The sequence below is a fragment of the Coregonus lavaretus genome, assembly GCF_964263955.1.
Source record: "Coregonus lavaretus genome assembly, chromosome: 2".
Lineage (NCBI taxonomy): Eukaryota > Metazoa > Chordata > Actinopteri > Salmoniformes > Salmonidae > Coregonus > Coregonus lavaretus.
Genome location: NC_139989.1, coordinates 6231104 through 6250391, shown reverse-complemented (window position 1 = coordinate 6250391; position 19288 = coordinate 6231104). Strand labels below are relative to the sequence as shown.

At 41.8% G+C, this 19288-nt stretch overlaps 2 protein-coding genes across 2 annotated transcripts in view; both read right to left on the bottom strand.

Annotated features, from left to right (window-relative positions):
* Positions 1-19288, bottom strand: part of LOC311148977 (histone-lysine N-methyltransferase 2C-like) — a 130276-nt gene that overhangs the window by 8519 nt on the left and 102469 nt on the right. The window contains exon 42 of the mRNA XM_084186032.1: positions 5456-6641. Within this exon, the coding sequence (XP_084042158.1) occupies positions 5456-6641 (1186 nt within the window). The remainder of the gene's footprint in view (positions 1-5455; positions 6642-19288) is intronic.
* Positions 1063-3515, bottom strand: LOC311148985 (general transcription factor II-I repeat domain-containing protein 2-like). The gene is made up of 2 exons (XM_084186039.1): positions 1669-3515; positions 1063-1488 (listed from the first exon to the last, which is right to left on the bottom strand). Exon 1 carries the CDS (start codon positions 3491-3493, stop codon positions 1682-1684), a length of 1812 nt encoding a protein of 603 aa, XP_084042165.1. The 5' UTR covers positions 3494-3515; the 3' UTR covers positions 1063-1488; positions 1669-1681.

The window sequence follows — 19288 nt, the reverse complement described above, 5'->3', positions numbered from 1 at the left end:
CCATAGAGAAAAAGAGAATTAAAAACAGGTTCAGACCCTGGTTCGGCCGTGATCTGGCAGAGTTACTCCACCTCAAGAATTCCATTTGGCGAAAGGCTTGGCACACGCTTACTCAGGCTGACTGGCTCTCGTTCAGGCAAATGAGAAATAAGTGCACTCAGGCTATCCGGAAGGCTAAAGCTAGTTACTTTAAGGAGCAGTTCTCTCTCTGTGGGTCTAACCCCAAGAAGTTCTGGAAAATGGTTAAAGACCTGGAGAATAAACCCTCCTCCTCACAGCTGTTAATGCTCATTCATGTTGATGATGTGGTTGTTACTGACAAAGAGCACATGGCTGAGCTCTTTAATCACCACTTCATTAAGTCAGGATTCCTATTTGACTCAGCCATGCCTCCTTGCCCTCCTTGCCCGTCCAACATTTCCTCATCTCCCAGTCCTTCTAATGCGACTAGCCCCGATGCTCCTCCCTCTTTTTCCCCTGCCCCGCTACAAAGTATCTTCCTGCAGGCGTTCAGAGTCCGAGGTGCTAAAGGAGCTCCTTAAACTTGACACCAAAAAAACTATCTGGGTCAGATCGTTTAGACACTTTCTTCTTTAAGGTTGCAGCCCCTATAATCGCCAAGCCTGTCTCTGACCTTTTTAACCTGTCTCTCCTCTCTGGGGAGGTTCCCATTGCTTGGAAGGCAGCCATGGTGCGTCCTTTATTTAAAGGGGGAGATCAAGATGATCCTAATTTATAGGCAAATTTCTATTTTGCTCTGTTTATCAAAAGTGTTGGAAATACTTGTCAATATTCAGCTGACTGTCTATAGTATTCTCTCTGGTATGCAATCTGGTTTCTGCTCAGGGATGTGTCACTGCAACCTTAAAAGTCCTAAATGATATCACCATTGCCCTTGATTCTAAGCAATGTTGTGCTGCTATTTTTATTGACTTGGCCAAAGCTTTTGATACGGTAGACCAGGGGTCCCCAAACTTTTTCCTGTGAGGGCCACATAACTTTTCCCTTCTCTGATGGGGGGCCGGTGTCAGTTTGTAACAGAAAAAGTGTGACGATCGTAGGGGAGCTTAAAAAATTTATTGTTTTCCAGAAAGCCACACATAACCAAATAACCCTTTCCAGGTTCTTTACAGAAAAAAAGTCAGGAAACAAATAATAACACTATTAATGAAATAAATAATAACTAAATAACCCTCTCTGAGTTCTTCACAGAAAAAACAGGAAATAAATAACACTATTTATGAAATAAATAATAACTAAATAACTCTCTCTGGGTTCTTCATAGAAAAAAAAGCCATGGAACATTAACTTTCTGTTGTGCCATGCACAATCTTAACAGATAAAAGTTCAGCTCAGTTGTCAGAGCAGAATCTCTCTGACACATATGAGCAGTCTCTTAAAGTTCTTGTGTTCCTTCCTTATAATCCTTTTGTAGGTTCCAGTAGGCTTGTAGACACCGCTGTTTGCAGCTCTCTCTCATCAACTTCCCTGTGAAAACCACAAAGGAAGCAGGTTGAGAAACTGAACTAAGTGATACAGCACCTACACAGCACAATACATTTCACTACCAGTATGGTTGTAAAGATGGATTTTATCCCAGTAGATTTTATTATGATTATATTTGTTTATGCTCAGAATGACTCATTCAAGTCAGAAAAGTGAGCTTACCTATGTATGTTCATCAGTGTGAACTGTGGGCCTGCATCTGGCTGGTGAGAAGTTGAATATCAGGTTCCATTCTAGTTACAGCCAGTCTCAAGCACTGATGCAAATGTTCATCTGTCAATCTTGATCTCATCGGAGTTTTCAGCAGTTTCATGCGAGAAAAGGTTTTCTCGCAGATATACGTGCTGCCAAAAACTGTGGACATTTTCATTGCGTGTTTTTTGATGTTTGGATATGTGTCGTTTGGGAGGGCGGCATAGAAGTCAATGAGACTGTTGGGCTTGAATGCGTCTTTCAGAACATCACAGTTCTGTAACTCAGCCAACTCAAACTGATATGAAGGCTGGGCTTCATCAATGTCGGCAACAAAGGGGTTCTGAAAAAGACGGATTTCTTTTGCATGAACATGTAGTTCACTGAATCGCACACCGAACTCCGCCTTCAGCATTTCCAGTGCTTCCACGCACTTTTCAGCTGGGAACGGGACCGCTGGGTTCTCTGTCGACAGGTTTTGGGTAGCAGGAAGATGGACGAAGTTGCGCTTTTTCACTTGTTCCAAAAGCAGCGCTAATTTCACCTCAAATGCTTTTATGTGTGAATACATGTCGCAAATGAGTTTCCCCTCGCCTTGTAGCTGCAAGTTAAGGCTGTTAAGTATTTCTGTCACGTCTGTTAAAAATGCGAGGTGCCATTTCCATTCTGGGTCGATCAGCTCTGGGACCGTTTTGTCTTTTAAATGAAGAAATGCGTTAATTTCGGGTAGCAGCTCGTAAAAACGCCTCAAAACTCTGTCCCGGCTCAGCCATCGGACCTCTGTGTAGTACAGCACATCTCCGTGCGTAGACTCCAGTTCAGACAGGAATTCTTGGAACTGCCTGTGTTTAAGTCCCTTTGCTCTGATGAAGTTTATGCACGACACCACAACCTTCATTACAGAATCCCACGTCAACACTTTGCAGCACAGTGCTTGCTGGTGAATTAGGCAGTGGACTCGTAGCGGGGCGGTGAGACCCCTTTTTTCCAACTCCCGGTTCATGCGTCCTATTAGACCGCGAGTTTCGCCCACCATGCTAGGAGCCCCGTCAGTCGTGATGCTAGCTAGCTTTGACCAGTCCAGGTCCAACTTCTCCATGGTTTGGCACACTTTGTCAAAAATATCCTCTCCCGTTGTAGTCCCTTTGAGACTTTGGAGGGCTGCCAGCTCCTCGCATATCTCAAAGTTTGCGCTAACTCCACGAATAAAAATGAGCAGTTGCGCTGTGTCTTGCACGTCCGTGCTCTCATCCAGTGCTAATGAAAAAAGGTCAAATTCTTTCGTCTTCTGCTGCAGCTGGGCATATACATTACTCCCGATTTCTTCAACGCGTCTGGTGATTGTACTCGCCGACAGACTTACGGCATTAAATGCATCTTTCTTCTCGGGACACACCTCCTCCGCGACAGCATCCATACATTTCTTAACAAACTCTCCGTCAGTGAAAGGCTTACCGCTGCTTGCTATCAGTTTAGCAACCCGAAAGCTGGCCCGAACGGATGCCTGGTTCAGCTGAGCTTGGCGTACAAATGTATTCTGCTGAGATAGTAGTCCACTTTTTAGCTTTGAGAGTTTGTCTGCTCGTATTTGGCCTTGCAAGCTATCGTACTTGTCTTTGTGACGGGATTCATAGTGTCGGCGAAGATTGTATTCTTTGAATACCGCCACCGTCTCTTGACAGATGAGACAAACAGCCTTTTCTTTGCATTGAACAAAAAAATAATCGTTTGTCCACTGCAGGTTAAATACCCTGCATTCTGAATCAATTTTTCTCTTACCTAACCTTTTCGCCATTATTCCGTTCTCTCTTTGACAGGGCCGGGCCTAGGATGTTTTTTCTGGAGGCCAAATAGGAAAAAAATCCGATAGCGTCTCTGGTATTGTTCAGAGGGCCGGGCCAAATGTGCTGACGGGCCGTATCCGGCCCGTGGGCCGTAGTTTGGTGACCACTGCGGTAGACCATTCCATCCTTGTCGGCCGGCTAAGGAGTATTGGTGTCTCTGAGGGGTCTTTGGCCTGGTTTTCTAACTACCTCTCTCAAAGAGTATAGTGTATAAAGTCAGAACATCTGCTGTCTCAGCCACTGCCTGTCACCAAGGCAGTACCCCAAGGCTCGATCCTAGGCCCCACGCTCTTCTCACTTTACATCAACAACATACCTCAGGCAGTAGGAAGCTCTCTCATCCATTTATATGCAGATGATACAGTCTTATACTCAGCTGGCCCCTCCCCGGATTTTGTGTTAAACGCTCTACAACAAAGCTTTCTTAGTGTCCAACAAGCTTTCTCTGCCCTTAACCTTGTTCTGAACACCTCCAAAACAAAGGTAATGTGGTTTGGTAAGAAGAATGCCTCTGAGGGTTTAGAGCTTGAGGTAGTCACCTCATACAAGTACTTGGGAGTATGGCTAGACGGTACACCAGGGTTCTTCAATTCCGGTCCTGGAGGGCCGAAACACTTCTGTTTTTTATTTCTACCTGGTAGTGAATTGCACTCACCTGGTGTCCCAGGTCTGAATTAGCCCCTGATTAGAAGGAGAGGATGAAAAACAGAGGTGTTTCGGCCCTCGAGGACCGGAATTGAAGAACCCTGCAGTACACAGTCCTTCTCTCAGCACATATCAAAGCTGCAGGCTAAGGTTACATCTAGACTTGGTTTCCTCTATCGTAATCGCTCCTCTTTCACCCCAGCTGCTAAACTAACCCTGATTCAGATAACCATTCTACACATGCTAGATTACGGAGACGTAATTTATAGATTGGCAGGTAAGGGTGCTCTCGAGCGGCTAGATGTTCTTTACCATTCGGCCATCAGATTTGCCACCAATGCTCCTTATAGGACACATCACTGCACTCTATACTCCTCTGTAAACTGGTCATCTCTGTATACCCATCGCAAGACCCACTGGTTGATGCTTATTTACAAAACCCTCTTAGGCCTCACTCCCACCTATCTGAGATACCTACTGCAGCCCTCATCCTCCCCATACAACACCTGTTCTGCCAGTCACATTATGTTAAAGGTTCCCAAAGCACACACATCCCTGGGTCGCTCCTCTTTTCAGTTTGCTGCAGCTAGCGACTGGAACGTGCTGCAAAAAACACTCAAACTGGACAGTTTTATCTCCATCTCTTCATTCAAAGACTCAATCATGGACACTCTTACTGACAGTTGTGGCTGCTTCGCGTGATGTATTGTTGTCTCTACCTTCTTGCCCTTTGTGCTGTTGTTTGTGCCCAATAATGTTTATACCATGTCTTGTGCTGCTACCATGTTGTGCTGCTGCCATGTTGGGTTGCTACCTTGCTGTGTTGTCATGTGTTGCTGCCATGCTATGTTGTTGTCTTAGGTCTCTCTTTATGTAGTGTTGTCTCGCTTGTTGTGATGTGTGTTTGGTCCTATATTGATATTTTTATTTTTTAAATCCCAGCCCCCGTTCCCGCAGGAGGCCTTTTGCCTTTTGGTAGGCCGTCATTGTAAATAAGAACTTGTTCTTAATGGACTTGCCTAGTTAATAAAAAATAAAACTGACTGAAACAGATGGACTACCTGGACATTCAAACGACTGAAACAAATGGACTACCTGGACATTGAAACAGAGGGGGACTGCCTGGACATTTGCTGAAACAGATGGACTACCTGGACATTGAAACAGAGGGGGACTGCCTGGACATTTGCTGAAACAGATGGACTACCTGGACATTGAAACAGAGGGGGACTGCCTGGACATTTGTTGCTGCAAACCCCCCCCCTTACCTTTGGGTGAGGCGCCGGTGAGCACCAGGTCGTCGTAGCCCTGTTCCATCACCCGCACCACAAACTCTGGCCGGCCCTCGTTCTCCTCCACCGAGCACAGGTAGCGGCAGCGGCGGTTGCCGTGGCGCGTGCTCCAGTAGATGCGGCTGGCCCGGTAGCCTACGGGGAAGATGGCGTTGGCCGAGTGGAAGGCGGCCATCTGCTGGGGCAGCAGCTGACCCACAGTGTGGAACACCAGGCTGCCCACGCGGAACGTGTGCCGGCGCTCGCCATGCTGCATGATGCTGGCCATCTGCCGCGCCTCATCGCGCTGCACATAGACACGGCGGAACACTGCGAAGCAGCGCAGCTCGTGGTCGTGGTGGGTAGCGGCGGGCGCCACGGCCCTGTCACCTCCTCTCCCATCGCCGCCGCCAATGCCCCGGGGCCGGTGCAGGTGGCACAGCATGGTCTTGTCCTTGAAGAAGGTGCACTGGGCCTTGAGGGCGCATGTGAAGTGGTAGGCGTTGGCGCAGCGCAACCGGTGGCAGCGGCTGGTGGCGCCCGTCTGCTGGCAGTAGGCGCAGCGCACCGCCATGCCCCGATGCAGCGCCAGCTCCACGTTGATCAGGGCGCCCGCCTGCGTCTCGTACACCTCCGATGACCACAGTGCGCAGTTGAGGTGCACCCACAAGTCTAGGTCCAGGTTGAGGAGCCGGGCGGGCCCGTCCGTCATGCCGTCACCCTCCTCGTGGCAGAAGCAGCAACGCCGAAGGTCACGGGGAAGGGGATCGGGACGCAGAGAGGCACCCAGCTTCCTCAGCAACTCGTCCACCTCTTCCTCACCGGGCAGAGAGGACAGTAGGGTGCCCCTAGTGGGAACAACAATGTGCACGCTCCATTTGCGCCAACGCAGGCCCTTCCAGCGCTTGTGGTGGCGCGGCGGCGACATGTCATCACATCCCCCGCTAGCTGAGTGGACCGCCCTGGGCCTTGGCTTGAGCTTGACCGTCACCTTGAGGGTGTCCGGCTTGGGTTTCTCCGCGGGGAAGGAGATGAGATGGGTGCTGGAGGAGGGCGACTGGTTGGGCTGCAGCTGGGCCAGGCAGTGGACGTCCAGTGTGGACATGTTGTTACTATATTGGTGGAGCACCTTGGATGGGCTCTCTTTGACCGACGACTCAGGCAAGAGAGGAGACATGTTTGGCTGCGAAAGAGAGTTTACTCATTAGCAATCCAATGAAAAGTCTCATGAAAATACCTCTCAGTAATGGCATCTATGTTTGCCCAGCTTTGGTCATTGTTAGACCATGTAAAAAAATTCCACCTGCTTTTTGACTGTGCTTACATGAACACATAAATCCACTCATTTTCCATGCAATCTATATAGATGATTTTCAAGTACATATGTTGTAGAATTAAACACCTATATGCCTTAAAATGTTTATGGATTGAGAACCAGTTGAAGGGTTAATACAGAGCATAGACATTTATGTGTTTTTCATAAACTCCCTGTAGCTGGTCTGGGTATGTCAATGACATGTGATGGAGATACAACTCCTCGTGATGGCTGTGTGGAGATTGGAGTAACAATGGAACTAGTGTTATCATTTGTTTGTGCTTATGACCTTATGACCTCACACATGCACATAATCTCAAGGGCCAGGGATGATGGTAAATGATAAATGCTTAAATGTATGTGGTTGAGAATGGGTTATGGATGACATGTTTAAACCATGTTTAAGTATTAATTGATATGTTTTATAATGTGTTATGAAATGATAAAGGTAAAACAGAATGAACATGATTGATACTTTGTACTCCAGATGCATGCCTGAATAGTGAATATAGTCAATACAGAGTGTGATTGTTCTTTAACGTACGTATGTACATAATTTTTTGAGTCATGCCACTAATAAGACACAGAGGCCCCACTTAGAGAAGCGCAAGAAGCCCTCGTGAGTAGCCAACATGTGATACAGAAAGATGTTATTCATTCACATAGGGAGGAGTAACTATGTTGTATCAGTGTGACTATGCATTTGTGTCTGTATAAAAGGAGCGCTCCGGTTCAGGGCAAGCAGTTGCTCCATGGAGCAAGCTCGGCTTTGTTATGCAAATAATACAAGTCTAAATTCACAAGTTCCAGTCTCTTAAGAAATATTATTAAGTTGACTACTTTTTGAGTCAAATATTTCTACTACATATTTGGCGAGCTTGCCAGGAGTTGACAACAGGGGCCAGAGACGGTGTACATCTGCAGTTATGAAACGAAACAAAAGCGGCCGCTTTTAACAGGTAAGCCAAGTTCTTACTTATATAGTATAACGTTTGTGTGGTCCGATCCGGGGCACGGCATCAGCTGCAGAAATACCAAGTAGGTCTCTCCAAATTTAAGAACCAGAAAATTAGAGACTAGGAGCTTTTGAATTTAAGAATACATGTCGATGTCACTCTGTTGTTCGTCTGAACCGTCTGTTCAATTGATTTGATTGATTTGATTGATTTGATTCATCCTGCTGATCGCTTTGTCTGGGTCATTTCGGCACGGGCGGTTGTCCATCTGGTTGAGCGATCAGACAATAACATGTTAAGTCCTGCGAATACCGCTATAAACGTGTCGAGGAAGTGTATCGTTTATAGGCTGCTTAGGTAGGCAGAAATCCTGTGTAATACCGCTTATTTTTCTGTGTCGAGGAAGTGTATCAGAAAAAATAGGGCAGAATTTACAGGTCGCTTAGGAAAGCGTAGTAGAAGTCCAGGTGTGTCTAAATAAATAGAAATCCTGTGGATACCGCTTTGGAGAGCTAAAATTAGCGCTCCAGAGGGCTGAACAGGCAGGTGGCTAGCTAAATTTGGGACCTACGGTTACCGCTCTAATGAGGAATTCATTGTTAGAGGTCTGCTCGGGTAGGTGGGGCATCATCCTGTGTTGTGGTGATGCTAAAGTTAGGCAGGGTTGATCAGGTAAAAAAGTTAGGTCATCCTGAGAAGGTGAACGGGTTAAATAGCCACAAGGGCTTCAAAATATAGAGAAAGTGTTAAATAGAGTAGGTCTGCTCATCTCGTATGGGGTGAATGGTTTGCTTGGGCGGCTGTGAGTCATTCAACTGTCTGATTCATTTGGGCACAAGTGGCTGCTCATCTGTGTGAGTGAGAATAATCAGAAATCCTGCAAGTAAATAGCCTTTCTGTAAGGAAAGGAAATATATTTGAGGTTGTTTGAAGCTTCTGTCTGATGGAGAAAGGGCGTGCCCAATCTCACTCAGAATAAATGGTGCGTGGATATTCATTGACCAACTGAGTGTAGAAAATTCACGTTACCAGGAGGGGTAGAATAAATCCTGTTGGAGGAACAGGTCACGTGTACCGGTGTGATCATATGACGTCTATGCATTGTATTTTGATCAATCTTTTAGGGTATGTTTCTGACATTATATTTGGAAACTTTAGAGGTGATGTAGTATTATGATAAATTGACTATAGTAAAAATAATAACTAGGATAGGGTTAACATTCCACATTTGGGCCCTTTGATAGAATAAAATATTCCTGTAGGTTATACAAATAGTAATTAAGCACATTTGAGAACAACATTGTATAAATATGGAATAAGAGTGGTATAATGGTGTAAATTAGTCGCACTCTGAAGTTTGAATGATGAGATATAGAGGTGTGTATGATAATTATATATACGTTGTAGGGGTGTAACGATTCGTTTTAACAACGATTCGATTTGTATCACGATTCGTGGTTGTCGATACGATTCAAGGACGATATTGGTTCATTTAGAACGATACGATCCGAAACGATTCAGTGACTTGAAATCGATTCAGTAACCTTTTAGCCAAAAATTCAACCAGTGTGACTGAAATAAATACCTGGATACTGGACAGTGCAGGTGAAGTTTCCTAGATTCCTGTTTCTTGTAAGGACCGCAATGGTGGCTTGATAATTTCTCGCTCGTCGGCTTCTCCTCTGTCGTCCGCCATGCTATGTTTTGTTGTCTTTGCGCCTTTGCGCTGCTGCTGGCGCGGGGCGATGACGTCACGGATAGGCAGACTGAATCGAGTAATGTTTAAAGCCTTTATCATTAAAAGTGCTAAGAAAAAACATCCATATAAAGTCTGACGTGCTTAAATCCAATGGGTTATTTCCTAGTATCGATACAATCGATTTATTACATTTTAAAACGATGTTAGATTGATATATGTTGTCCAAAAGGCCAACTCGCCGAGCACAGATCGATGTAGTTGGATCATAGGAATATAAATCGATACATCGATGTAGTAGATGGATCGTTACACCCCTAATACGTTGGAATAATAAGCTTTTCTTGTAAATGATATCTTGGAGTTTCGTACAACAATGCCTGTCATAGAATTTTGTAAGATCAGGGAATAGTGACCAGCATATATGATTCTGGGAGGATTCTATGACTGAGGGAAAGGATTTGGGTAATTTGTTGTTCGTTCCGCTGAGACTAGATTGTGATTAACTGATTTGTGGCAATAAATAAGTATTAGTAACATGAATGGTTTGGTTGATGTGAATATATTAGAATATAATGAATTTTATGGGAGTGTAATTTATTACAAGTCATTGGATAAAATTATAGGTGTTGACTTGCACGCCCAAACACGTACAGACGTACGTGGGGATGGGAGAAAGTACATAGAGCATGTGGTGGAATTAAGCATTATAATAAACTATCTATTATTTCAGAAGCAGAGGTGATATAGTCATGGAATTTTAGTATATTAGGGGAAAATATAATTCATTTGGTTAGGTCGTTAGATCTGTTTCCAAATCAATGAATGTGGGGTTTGACTCGTTGACTGCTAAGTTGTTTACGTTGAGCGTGTGAGATCTGTGTCCTTCAAAGCTATTTTCTGATAAAGTGTGGTATGTGCCAGATACTAAAACTACTGACCATTATCATTGAAATAAAGGAGGATTAACTTGTCTTTTCAATAAAGCATAGATTCTGCATCGCTGATCAGAGTCTAGGTTTTCTAAGTATAGTTCAACTATGGTTGTGGGTTGTTTCGATTGATGGAACAGTCAGGATAAGACTGGACGATTTAGCAGCCTGCGTCTTTTCAGACTGAAGGACTCACTTATTCAACGGGAAAGAAGGAGGAGTGTCTATAGTCTAATCAGAAAGGACAGTTACATACATTTAAATAGCGGACTGGCAATTGCGATAGAGTTATGGCCATAATTTGAATTGTTTAGGTAGACTGGAATGAAAGTAAGGTATTTTAATAATATGAATATAAATATATTATTAGTTATTGTTGGGATGTGAATAGACTTTACTAATGCCATGAACTAGTTTCCGGGTAAAAGAGAGTCGTACTTGCTTGACTGTATCGAGCTGAAAGATATATTTGAAGCAAGTTTGAATAGTTGGATGGAAAACATTTATTTGACACATTCTAATTGTTATTACTTTATTCTATAGTTTGCGTGACACCAGTGATGTATGCGAATAGTTGGTGAATTCTAGAACGATAATGTATTTTCGTTACGTGAACCAGGGGATGCAAGGAGCTTTGGCTATTATGCTGAGTGAATAGCACCAATTTATAGTGGGTTCTAGATTTGTTGAATAAACAAACTTATATTTTAAACTAAAGTAATGCAATAGACTACAATTATAACATTATCAGAAAAAGGCACTATACGCTCATCTGTAGTCCTCTGAAGCTCAGTTGGTAGAGCACGGTGCTTGCAACGCCAGGGTTGGGTGTTCGATTCCCAAGGGGGGCTAGTATAAGTATAAAAATGTATGAGCTCACTAATTGTGCATCGCTTGGAATAAGAGCATCTGCTAAATGACTAACATGTAAAAATGTTAACGGGTATGGAGAGGAGAGTACATGGTAGTAATTTTTTTGTCATTGAATAAGGTTTTGCTAGATTAAACGAGTGACAATGGTGGAATATGTTTATAAATAAATTGGATCGTGATAAATGGATGATTTCAATATATGATGGTAAACTACAGCAAGTGTTTGGTGTTACTTGTAGCTTACTTAGAAAGGATGGTTGAATAGATCTCATTCATTCTGTAATGGCGGAGTGATGGTTTAATTGCGTGGCTATGATTTTAGTTGATTACAAGAGAAATAGGATATAGTTTACGACGCATGGAGAAGTGAATGTCTTATATGGTAATAGATAAACTGAACCAAACATGACGTTACTACGGCAATTTAGGATGGTTAATGTTGTTAAGTTCGTTTTTAAACCCTATGATAGAGGTAAATGCAGAACGCTGTTTGAAAGTGTGTTTTATTAGGTCTGCTAGTAAAAATGGAAGAATTTCCATTTTTGTCTGCGGGTGTTAAACATTGGGGCTTGCTGAAACGTGAGAGCGTTATAAGGGACATTATGGGTTAAGTTAGGTGTACAAGGATCGCGTATGTTGTAGGAGGTTGAATATTATCGGCAGGAAATTGCTAGCTAGTTAGCGGTGAGAGCTAGTGCGGTTTTCGTTGGGTGACGTCACTTGCTCTATGAACTGGAAGTAGATGCTTTGCGGGGGCCGTGGCTTTTGTGGAGCGATGGGTAACGGTGCTTCGATGGTGAATGTTGTCGATGTGTGCAGAGGGTCCCTGGTTCGAATCCAGTAAGGGACAGAAAGCAAATATTTTACATTGATGCTATTGATGTGAATTACTGGTTTCATTGATAACATTATAGGAAAGATGTTGTCCTACCAATCCATGTCGGATAGGATAACATGGTAATTAAAATTGCATATTGGTGAATTGGATGTTTTATTGGTTTTTACTATAAATATAAAATAATTTGTCATCTGTTGAGGTACCGTTATGAGGGAAATTAGCGGTAGAGGGTTTAAAAAAAAAGGTTAATTGGGTGATGAGACAGGTTGACTTGATGTTGAATGGGATTGTTTAATAGAAGTAATTATTTCTATTTAGGAGAATGAGAATATGTTATTAGGTAGTATTGCTTTGTGGAGACGATTTACTAATGAAGAACATGTCTCGATAGTTGAATAAGGAACAATATTTGATAATTGATAATTTTATTATGACATTGTATAGTTTGTTTAAACAGCAGTGAGTTATGACGATGGTTTATTACTTCAGATAACGATAATTTGTTTATAGTACGTTGAACGATGGGAGGTAGTTGTTGCTGTTGGCCTGATGGATTAAGTAGACATCTTTTTATGGGTTTTGGATTATGAAACAATAGGTTTATATAAAATAAAATAAACATAAATGCAACAGTTTGCGATGTTTAAATTACTAAAAAGGAGTGAGATTGATACCAATGATTGTTGATGAGATAGGACTGGGGATAGATGTATGATGTTTTGTGTGTAATTACTATCTTTGGATTGTTGATTATATGTTAACGACATGTATACTTTCTCTTCCAGGAACATGGGGATTTTTTTATATCTCATTGGGATGTTAAAAAAGTCTGTAGGCTAGGGTGGAACTAGTTAGTAAAATCAAGTAGTTTTATTTTTAGGTTGTCATAGGGAGCTATCAAAATAAATAAGGCCTGGCCATTTTTGTTTGTTTATTGTTTTACTATATGGTGTTCGAATAACCACAAACAAACTACTTAGTATGAAATGTTATTCTGTATAGGATTTTGATTTCTATTTTGGGTTTTTTGACGGGATGGAAGTGAAATATCTTAAAGGGGCATACACATGTAAGTTGGGTTTTATTTACTGAGTGATAAGTAAATATGTGTGATTTATTTTGAAAAGAGCTGTACTAAGGACTTACTGTACACTCGGGATACAACATTTATGAAATGTCTTGATGGTTATTAATGAGTAGTATATTATTGGATGAAACAATTCATTGAATGATTTCAATGACCTCTGAAATCTGTCCTGGCTTTATAGTGTGACCTGATCACCCGCACTATAAATTCTAGAGGCATGCTATATTAGGGGGTTAGATATAATAAGGATAATTGTGAAGAAGTTTATAATTTGGACAAAATCCTATATATATATTAGTCCAAACAGGACAAGGATGAAGTGAGAGAGTTAGTCCTGAAGGAGAGGTATTCCTTGAATAGTGTTATGGGATATAGTTAAGTAAAGATATGCTCAAGGGTTGTCATTTTCAGTTTAGTTATTATTTTTGGTTTAATAGGCAATATTGTTGATGCATGTGTCCAAGGGGGGAAGTTGGGCTTACAGAGGTTTTAATGTTTTATAATGGTTTTGTGGGGAAATATGCAAGGTGTATTAAGGATATGAGCAGTAGTAATAATGTGTTATGGGTTAGGTTAAATCTTTTTTGTTTTTGTGATAGGAGGCATGAAATAAGTGGACTACAACAAGCTGGAAGCAGGTGTGCTTCATAATTTCAAGGCTTCTCTTGACGTATGAGAGGACATAAGTAGCATGCTGTGTCTCACCTAACCTAACAATGTTCTTAAGATTTTCTGTTCATGGGTGAAGATAACTCTGCCCAACTGAGTAGGAGAATCTGAGTATTTTCTGTGCCCTGGAGACTATGTGATGGCAAAAGACTACAGAAGAAAGAACTGGAAAGACCCTATGTGGAGGGGCCTGTACCAGGTGTTGTTGGCTACCTTAATGATGGTAAAAGTGGTGGAGACAGATGCTTAGATCCATGTTTCCCACTATAGGAGTGTTCCAACCTCAGCCATTGGGTAGCATTGTTGTCTTTTGTGTGTGTCTGTGCTTGTGTCTTTGCAGCAGTAACTCCGAGCTTCCCTATGGGTAGGCTGATAGAAGGACACTCATCGCAGACCGATGTCGATAGATTGAGAGGGACTCTGGCTGATCCGGAGACCCTAGTGATGGGAGAAGGTTAGCAGCTAAAGGTGTCCATACATCATCGTCCAGGTTACACCATCAGCGGTACGGATAGAGGGGAGCGTGATCGGGTATCATCTAAACCATTGTACCAGAGTGAGAGAACTGATGACTAGGAGACCACCGAGACTTCCAAGACCTTCCAGACCGCCGAGAGATTCCAGACCACCGAGAGATTCCAGACATTCAAGACGTTATTACAGATGGTGTTGTAATGCATAGTAGAAATGATTCGGTCCAGAGCGGTGTGAACCTCAATAAAAAAATAAAAAAAACTCTACCCGGCTGAAGAGGAACAACAAAGGCGCTGAAGACGTTCCTGTCCGACACCACCTCTGCCAGGAGACCTGAATCCAGCATCAAATCAAAGCAATCAATTGCCTTCTCTTTTGTGCCTTTTCTCTCAAGAATGTGACAGGAGTCCATGTGGAGTGAGCAGGAAGAGAGAGGTCTATGCCAATGCAACGTTCTTCGTAGTTTGGGTATACTGGTTTGCAAATTGACAAAACAGAATGATGGTGGAGGTGGGGCGGCTCAGGTGTGACATTGGAATTGGGACATTGCCATGGGCAATCCAAGATGAACTATGAAGCTATCTGAAGAACATAATGAAGACGCCAGAAGATTGAGTGCCGGTAGAGTAAGGGAGTGTTAGTTAAGGTAGTATGTTGATTAAGGAGGTATTATACACTGCTAAATGTATAGTAATTTAGACTAGGAATGTATTAAGATAATGATCTGCTGTAATTCTTGTTATGAGGAAGTTAATGCTAGAATTATGATAGTATAAATATACATTCTGCCAGTGTCAATATGTGCCAAGGTGAGAGATTTAACTTTGAATGATGGAACCAAAGTGAATAACTAAGAATTGTCATTCTAAATTTGTTTTGGGTAATTAATCTGATAATGACTATGAATTATAAGGTGACTGATTGATTTGAATAAGTTATTAATATGTTAATAACTAATGATGTTGACATTGCAATTAATGGATTAGATATTGATTATTTTGATTGTTATAATAATTGTGATATGGGTAAAAAAGGTTATGTAAGCTAAAGATGTTGACACCATTCTTAACATGTCCTAGATATTATGGTTAAAACAAAGTTGCATTTATTTCTTATATATTTTGATGTGTTAGGATACTACCACGTATATTGGAAATACAACAAAACAAAAAGGGGAGCAATGGTTACAAAGCTCAACAGCAACAATTGGAGGTTAGCTTAGAGGGAAACCTTCAAGACTTGTAACCAATACCTGACTGGGCTCCTTGTCCTCATCAGGATGGGTCAGACAATGAGGAAGATACATTGGTCTGAATATATATTCTTATAAAATGTAACCACAGATGGCAAGGCTAAGAATAAGTATATGCACATGCTTACACTCATTTTATGTTATCTTTTGTTTTATTGGTTGGGACTTAGAAAGTCCCAAAGGGGGGAATATATATAGATGATTTTCAAGTACATATGTTGTAGAATTAAACACCTATATGCCTTAAAATGTTTATGGATTGAGAACCAGTTGAAGGGTTAATACAGAGCAGAGACATTTATGTGTTTTTCATAAACTCCCTGCAGCTGGTCTGGGTATGTCAATGACATGTGATGGAGATACAACTCCTCGTGATGGCTGTGTGGAGATTGGAGTAACAATGGAACTAGTGTTAACATTTGTTTGTGCTTATGACCTCACACATAGCCACATGCACATAATCTCAAGGGCCAGGGAGGATGGTAAATTATAAATGCTTAAATGTATGTGGTTGAGAATGGGTTATGGATGACATGTTTAAACCATGTTTAAGTATTAATTGATATGTTTTATAATGTGTTATGAAATGATAAAGGTAAAACAGAATGAACATGATTGATACTTTGTACTCCAGATGCATGCCTGGACAGTGAATATAGTCAATACAGAGTGTGATTGTTCTTTAACGTACGTATGTACATAATTTTTTGAGTCATGCCACTAATAAGATACAGAGGCCCCACTTAGAGAAGCGCAAGAAGCCCTCGTGAGTAGCCAACATGTGATACAGAAAGATGTTATTCATTCACATAGGGAAGAGTAACTATGTTGTATCAGTGTGACTATGCATTTGTGTCTGTATAAAAGGAGCGCTCCGGTTCAGGGCAAGCAGTTGCTCCATGGAGCAAGCTCGGCTTTGTTATGCAAATAATAAAAGTCTAAATTCACAAGTTCCAGTCTCTTGAGAAATATTTTTAAGTTGACTACTTTTTGAGTCAAATATTTCTACTACATCTACAGAGTCCAAACTTTTATAACAATACCAACTTTCATACACATTTTGACAGATGGACTTTTTTTTGGACATACTTCTTCATGACTTCTCCATGACTTAACAACATTTCCATGACCAACAATTGGCGACGTCTCTATGTACAGTCGTGGTCAAAAGTTTTGAGAATGACACAAATATTAATTTTCACAAAGTATGCTGCCTCAGTTTTGATTATGGCAATTTGCATATATTCCAGAATGTTATGAAGAGTGATCAGATTAATTGCAATTAATTGCAAAGTCCCTCTTTGCCATGAAAATGAACTTAATCCCCCAAAAAACATTTCCACTGCATTTCAGCCCTGCCACAAAAGGACCAGCTGACATTATGTCAGTGATTCTCTCGTTAACACAGGTGAGAGTGTTGACGAGGACAAGGCTGGAGATCACTCTGTCATGCTGATTGAGTGAGAATAACAGACTGGAAGCTTTAAAAGGAGGGTGGTGCTTGAAATCATTGTTCTTCCTCTGTTAACCATGGTTACATGCAAGGAAACACATGGCGTCATCATTGCTTTGCACAAAAAGGGCTTCACAAGCAAGGATATTGCTGCTAGTAAGATTGCACCTAAATCAACCATTTATCGGATCATCAAGAACTTCAAGGAGAGAGGTTCAATTGTTGTGAAGAAGGCTTCAGGGTGCCCAAGAAAGTCCAGCAAGCACCAGGACCGTCTCCTAAAGTTGATTCAGCTGCGGGATCAGGGCACCACCAGGAAAAACATCAGGGACAGACTGATATTCTGCAAAAGGTACAGGGATTGGACTGCTGAGGACTGGGGTAAAGTCAGTTTCTCTGACGAATCCCCTTTCCGATTGTTTGGGGCATCCGGAAAAAATCTTGTCCGGAGAAGACAAGGTGAGCGCTACCATCAGTCCTGTGTCATGCCAACAGTAAAGCATCCTGAGACCATTCATGTGTGGGGTTGCTTCTCAGCCAAGGGAGTGGGCTCACTCACAATTTTGCCTAAGAACACAGCCATGAATAAACAATGGTACCAACACATCCTCCGAGAGCAACTTCTCCCAACCATCCAAGAACTGTTTGGTGGCGAACAATGCCTTTTCCAGCATGATGGAGCACCTTGCCATAAGGCAAAAGTGATAACTAAGTGGCTCGGGGAACAAAACATCAACATTTTGGGTCCATGACCAGGAAACTCCCCAGACCTTAATCCCATTTGAGAACTTGTGGTCAATCCTCAAGAGGCGGGTGGACAAACAAAAACCCAGTCAGGGTGTGGCCCAGAAGTTAATTGAAAGCATGCCAGGGCGGATTGCAGAGGTCTTGAAAAATAAGGGTCAACACTGCAAATATTGACTCTTTGCATAAACTTAATGTAATTGTCAATAAAAGCCTTTGACACTTATGGAATGCTTGTAATTATACTTCAGTATACCATAGTAACATCTGGCAAAAATATCTAAAAACACTGAAGCATCAAACTTTGTGAAGACCAATACTTGTGTCATTCCAACACTTTTGACCACGACTGTACGTATGAAAAAGTGATGTGGTATAGACACTGGGAGGCTGCTCTCTGATCCCATGTACCATCTCCTGTCGTTGAGCAAGGTACTTAACCCCCCACAGTAGAATACCTGTTAGGCAACTGTATAAAACATGTGTGGTCAACCCTCAGTCTGGAGAGCTACTAAGTGTGCAGGCTTTTGATAAAGCCCTGCTCAAACACCTCAGAGCCCGTTTATCAAGGTCCGGTTGAGCAGCTAATTTCTAAAATGTGGTTTGTTAGAGGGGAATAAAAGCCATTAGCTCTCCTGGAGAATGGTTGACCACCCTTGATGTATAACATTACAACCGAACACGTTTGATGCCTTTTGAAATAATTCGCTCATTCAATATATCAAAGATCAAATGGCTATAGTAGGCTGCAAATATTTTTATTCAGCTGAAGCAAGCCCACACATTTTCTTCAGGAAATGTACTTTTTTCTAGTTTAGTCATATTTATCTTAGCTACCTTAGAAGTGTTTACTTTGCAGGCTGACTAGCATATATTGAGTTGCAATGTCCCATACATCCAAATCAACTAGAAGTATCTAATAAACAAGTTTTGAAGCCACATAATCCAAAAGAAAGGCTACATCTACTATTTTTTCCTAAAATTACTGTTCACAATTCACAAATGATTTCGATTCAGATTATTAGATTCACCGCAATTGAACGAATCCCAAATAATGGCGAAGTGAATCATTCATTTTTTCAAAAATAATAGTTAAATTAAACATATGAATCATTCAAAAAAGTAAAGAAAGTTTTTATGGCCTTATTTGCAAGTGTCGGTGGAAAGTTTTTTGGGACATGACGAAAACATTACATGCTAATAATAGCTAAACAGTTAACCCATAAGAGTCTAAGCTTTTTCTAAGCCGGGGGGCTAAGCTATATGGAATTGTTTTAAGGTCATACCAAGGATCATTTTGCTATTTGATTTTGAATTTTAAGACCCCTTGAAGTACAAAAAAATAGGAAAGAATTATTTGATAAAATTATTTTTGGCATTACTGCTATTAGCCCATTCAAAAGCATTTAACAACAGATTCACTGCATGGAACAGCAGATTCACTGCATGGAACAGCAGATTCCCTTACATGGAACAGCAGATTCCCTTACATGGAACAACAGATTCCTTTACATGGAACAACCGATTCCTTTACATGGAAC

Excerpts from the sequence above, each read along its gene's own strand:
- LOC311148985 (XM_084186039.1), bottom strand. The coding sequence starts at position 3,493 with ATGGCGAAAAGGTTAGGTAAGAGAAAAATTGATTCAGAATGCAGGGTA.